Here is a 5,193-nt window from a genome sequence, read left to right on the forward strand (position 1 = left end):
CCTCCGATGCATTATATAAGCCGAGGCTAGGCTAGTTGATATATAGAGCGTCAAATCTCATATTCACAAAATACGATCTCGAGGTAGATCAACTATGTACTTGATACTCCATCAATATAATCAAAGCAGGACGTAGGGTTTTACCTCTTCGAGAGGACCCGAACCTGGGTAAAACACCGTGTTTCTTGTCTCCTGTTACCCATCGATCCAAGACCCACAGCTCGGGACCCCCCTACCCGAGATCCGTCGGTTTTGACACCAACACTAGGATAAGTGTTAACAGGCAGGCTTGGCTAGCTAGACCTAAGGGCATAATCATAAGGAATCTAACTTATGAATGAGATCCTCAACTAACTGCCCACTAATCCCCTCTGAATTTCTCAATGGGCCTCGGTGATAACCACATCATTCTGTAATCATCAATACTATACAATTGACTGCTTTCAACATTTTGAATGGCCATTATCTGTTTGCCTATCTTTGAGGGTATTAAAGCTTTTGATACTACATAACATGCTCTTGCAATGATCATAGCAGCTACAGGCACACTAACAGCTCTACTCCCTCTGTCCTCAAATAAGTGGACGTTTAGCATTCAAAATGTGTCCACAAAAGAGTGTAGTTCTATATTCCCAATGCACTTTAAAGTAGAAAAATTTCTTCTCTCTCGTCACACATGAGTCGAGACCAATAATATTCAACACATGGTCTCCTCACTTTCTACACGCACTTAGCTTATTGGAGGTGGGTAATTAAAGAGGAGATGGACGGTGGCTTGCACCTTCCCAATGCATATTCTACTACACTTCATTATTTGTCTTAAAAGTCTATATGTCCACTTATTTGAGAATGGAGGTAGTAGTTGGCTATAGTTGCTACCAGTTGTCACCACTGGACATGGACAGTAAGTGTTATAGTAATCTCATAACGGGATGTCCCGCCCCTTCATGAATAATTCCACGTCGTCGGCATCCTTGTGGATTGCAGAAGGGTCGCGTTTCGCACGTTCACATCAAGCGGCAACATCCGGTACTCGATGTCGAGGTCCCTCAAGACTCTGATCATCTCTTGGAGCACGAGTTCCCTCCTCACAAACCTCATACCCATGTCCTGGAAGTTGAGTGTGTGTCGCAGCCATATGGATACTTTCAGCTTGTTGGTGTCATCTACATCTCGAAGGACAACCATCGCACCAGGGTACCAATGATCCTTCTTACTGTTAATGTAACTGGATCATCATAAGAACAGAAAACTAATATTAGTTCGATGTGGTAAGATCAGTAGCAAATGGCACTACAAACTACTAATGTGTTATGTTTACGCTAATTTGTGAACATATATGAACTGGGATGACATAAGCACTGGTACGCACCATAGTATTCTTTCCTTCATGAGAGTTAGTTTTTCCATCGACGTGGCGACATGAATAGAGAAGTCAACCCCTTCTCCCATATCAGGACTCCTATAGAAGTTAAAAATCGGTTTGGTGGCTAGTTCACTGTTTGGATAATAGATCTTCAGGTTATCATAACGAAGAAAGACTGTTGTCATGATATTCATTTCTTCTACAACAACCTAAAATTCAAGTGCTTAAACGTTAGTCGACGAATGCGAGGTAGTTTCCAATTAAATAAATAAGTAGTGCCGATCGAGAATATATTCATTACCTGAACCTCTTCAATTTCACAGCGGTCACCGACATCGAAAGGATGCATAACGAATAAGAAGATAATTGCCTCAAAAATCGTCTTCAAGGTATTCCCGAATACAAATACTGCCACAAGAAGCTGTGAGCTAAGGAAGACAAAGAATTGTGTCGTCGCTACGCCGAGAATAAGAAGCCAGAGAGCGGACACTATGAGTCCAACAACAACATTGGCCATCTGGTTGAGCTTGTTAACCGCTGTTTTTGTATCATTAAGTGTTAGGGCAAGAGCTTTGCGCTCTCTAAATGCATTGACCTACAGAACGAAGTTCCATGTGATAATGTTAGAGAAGGCATCTTGAAGGTCGATGCAACTTAGATAGTAGGGTATATAATAAGATCATCACCACCCAGTTCTTGAGAGACTTCTTGCCGACCCTACAGTGCTCCTGTGCTCCTTCGAAAAGATGCATAGCCTTGATGGCTTCCTCCTGCTTCATGAAGCGCATCAAGTCTGCCAAGTATATGTGCCTGCATTATTTTTTATACATTCAAGATCAAGAGCTAGAATCAGTAAGCTTTCACTATTCTTAGAACTACAACATTTGAAAATACAAGGGCTGAGGGCATTTTGGTTAAGTATTCCTATAAAGTCCACTTTTGTAATTGATGGAGAACACCGCAGTGCGCTATAAGTCTAACAATTAGCATGCTACTTGTGAAATTAAAGAAGAAATAATTATACTACTTCCTCCTATCCATATTAATTATCGCCGACTTAGTTTAGTACAACTGTAGGTGTACCTCTTGACCTCAAAAATCACTACGCTACAGGCAACAGATCATCTGATCTAGAGTCTAGACAATAGGAATGAATATAAAATGATGTAACTTGCACAGAGCTTGTAAAAGACACGGATGCCAACAAAGTAGAAATGCTTACTTGGATCCCGGCTTGGCTACGTTATGGAAGATCTTCTTTGCAGCCAGCTGCGCTTCATACTCACTGCGAATCTGTGTCCCTGACTCAGCCCCTTCCCCTGCCGTTGCCTGCTGGATCTGCTCGTCCATTGTGGCGAGCGTCTTGAAACGAACAATCTTCACCAGCCTCTTCATGTTCCACGCCGAGACGTTTCTCTGGTTGAGCCTATGGAGCTTGTCAATGGTGATCCCTTCATCAGCCTCACGCCGCTTCTTCTCGTTCGATAGCGGATTGATTCCAGCTTCCCTGGAAATCAAACCCGAGACCCGGGTGCCCCTTTGCTCCGCTAGGTTCTCGGTTGGCAAGGCGGGATGGAGCTCTTTCGGGATGTCTGCGCCGGCACGCTGGAGCTCACGCACCTCGGCGATCACGTAGTCTTCGTCGACCAGCTGCGGCCCGGAGAGCGTGTCGATGACGTACTGGTTGAAGAGCGCCTCCTGGATCCGGTCAAAGTATGTGGAGACATGGAAGGACGAGGCGAGCACCTTGAGGAGAAGCGTCTTGACGAGGCGGACGAGCGTGGCGACGAGGAGGCAGAGCAGCACCTTGGTCACGTAGGGCAGCACCGCCGTGTTGGTGCCTTCGTCTAATATGAAGTGCCAGGAGGCGAGCACCATGCCGAGCCAGAGCGCGTTCTGCGTGGCGCCGCGCACGCCGTACACGAAGTAGAGCACGCGCTTCCGCAGCACGAAGTTGCGCTCCACGCACAGCACCGCGATCCGGATGGCCCAGCCGGAGACGAGGCGGCCGCAGATGAGCACCAACACGAGGAGCTCCCACTTCCAGAGGTGCAGCTCCCAGAGCCGCTTCCGTGACAGCGGCCTTATCGCCAGGCTGCACGCCAGTGCCCCGATGATGATCACCAGGCTCACCCACTGCAGTATGGTGAGAGCGTCCAGCTTCCCGCGGTTGAAGTCGTCGGGGATGTCGTCGTCGATGAACGGGTCCTCCTCCTCCTCCTCGATGGGACCCGACTTGCGCCGCTGGCCCGATTTGCCAGTCCGCCCAGAAAACTGCCCGGACTTAGGAGGACGCAAGGCGGCCGACTTCTTGCGCTCCTCGTCTGCGGCCGCGGGTGACTGCGGCGGCGGGTCCATGAGCCGGGACCGCGTCTTGGCTCGCAGTAATGGTCTCGGTCCTGCTGGAGTGGAAGTGGAGGTGTTGCGTATTCCGTCATCGCCGGCGGGGCTACGGACGCCGCCGGTATCGGAATCGGAGCCGGATGAAGAGGACGAGGACCTCTGGCGGTCCTTGAAGGAGACACGCGGCGCCTCCCGTTCTCGGGAGTTGGATGAGAACGGGTGTGAGCGTGACGACGTCCCGATGTCGCCCATCTCCATGTCGAGGTCGAGCAACAGCTCGGCCCCGGCCGCCTTCTGCTTCCCGATGAGGCACGTGGGCGGGTCCTCGCCGACCTCGACCGCCTTCTTCTTCGGCGCGAGCGAAGGGGACGATGCCTGCGGCTGCGGTGATGCCGGCCGATTCTTGAAGCTGAAGTCGTCGACGCGGCGCGCGGGGCCGCCCTCGTTCTTCCTGGAGTCGAAGCTCGCGTCGGCCCACCCCTGGGCCGGCGAGCTGGCGGCGGTCGACAACGTCCTGCCGGCCGTCGGCTTCCCCGCCGCTCCGACGACGTCCGCGCCGGGATCGTTGCCGTCCCCATCGATGTTCAGAACCACCTCCGGCCGCTCACCGAGGTCGGACAACATGAGCTGCTCTTCCGACCGCGTCCGCGACAGCGGCTTGGCTGGCCCCAGAATGCTCTTCCGTTGCACCTGGTCCATCGCCGCCGACCAACGGAAGCACGCACACGCGCGAGTTTTCGCGCCAAATTTCTGGGGTGATTCAAGTGTGGAGGAGTTGCGTTGCAAGGTTTAGGGCCCCGGTGGTGTGGTTTTAACGAGGCGACGGAGAACGACGTGGAGCAGCACAAAGCTGACAGCACCGCACGCATGCTGAACACCTGTACGTGGCATTCTGTGGTTGGGATATGGACACGATCGCAGGGCAAAGCTAAGATTCGGTTTTGCTATTTGGCAATTGCATTTAGACTAAACTTAGGCTTTATGCAATTTGTGTGCAAATCGTACCTACGATATGCTTGTTTGTGTATTGTATGTACAGTTTTAAAACATTACAGATGCAGACGCTCATACATACGCATATATACTCATCTTTATTGACGCACGCACGCATGCCCTACCCTCATGCATGAGCATCTTTCGCAGACTGAGCTGACACATCATCTTAGAATTAACAAAGTCACCACACGCGCCTCCGTAGTCGACGAGAACATCTCCTCTCCCTGAACGAACATCGCTGAAAAGGCTGAAATAAATACCTGAAAAATATGAGCATCAGTGTCAAGTTTAGCATCATGGATTTGTTTATTAGTTTTTTTGGTCAAATAGACTTTATTTCTCATATGATGGTCATGTCGTTTACAAGTAAATGAGATACAAAGTCAGGAATTACATCATCTCAAGAACCTGAAGATCTAGCACTAAAAGAATGCTTCACTAGCTCATCTGCTGCCTGATTAGCTTCCCAGAAATAGTGTTTCAATGAT

The 5,193-nt window shown here is 49.7% G+C and overlaps 1 protein-coding gene across 1 annotated transcript; it reads right to left on the reverse strand.

Moving 5' to 3' along the window:
- Nucleotides 1-945: 945 nt before the first annotated feature.
- Nucleotides 946-4,408, reverse strand: LOC123100552 (mechanosensitive ion channel protein 6-like). Its single transcript, XM_044522463.1, has 5 exons — nt 2,589-4,408; nt 2,053-2,176; nt 1,668-1,961; nt 1,373-1,575; nt 946-1,228 (listed from the first exon to the last, which is right to left on the reverse strand). Exons 1-5 carry the CDS (start codon nt 4,406-4,408, stop codon nt 946-948), a joined length of 2,724 nt encoding a protein of 907 aa, XP_044378398.1.
- Between the last annotated feature and the right edge of the window lie 785 nt (nt 4,409-5,193).

Source organism: Triticum aestivum, chromosome 4D (genome assembly GCF_018294505.1).
Source record: "Triticum aestivum cultivar Chinese Spring chromosome 4D, IWGSC CS RefSeq v2.1, whole genome shotgun sequence".
NCBI classification, from domain to species: Eukaryota; Viridiplantae; Streptophyta; class Magnoliopsida; order Poales; family Poaceae; genus Triticum; species Triticum aestivum.

Bases quoted from the DNA above. Each gene is read 5' to 3' on its own strand.
- LOC123100552 (XM_044522463.1), bottom strand. From the start codon at position 4,408: ATGGACCAGGTGCAACGGAAGAGCATTCTGGGGCCAGCCAAGCCGCTG. The intron at 2,177-2,588 runs GTAAGCATTTCT...AAAATAATGCAG, and splicing joins GTAGCCAAGCCGGGATCCAA to GCACATATACTTGGCAGACT. The intron at 1,962-2,052 runs GTGATGATCTTA...TTCGTTCTGTAG, and splicing joins AGTCTCTCAAGAACTGGGTG to GTCAATGCATTTAGAGAGCG.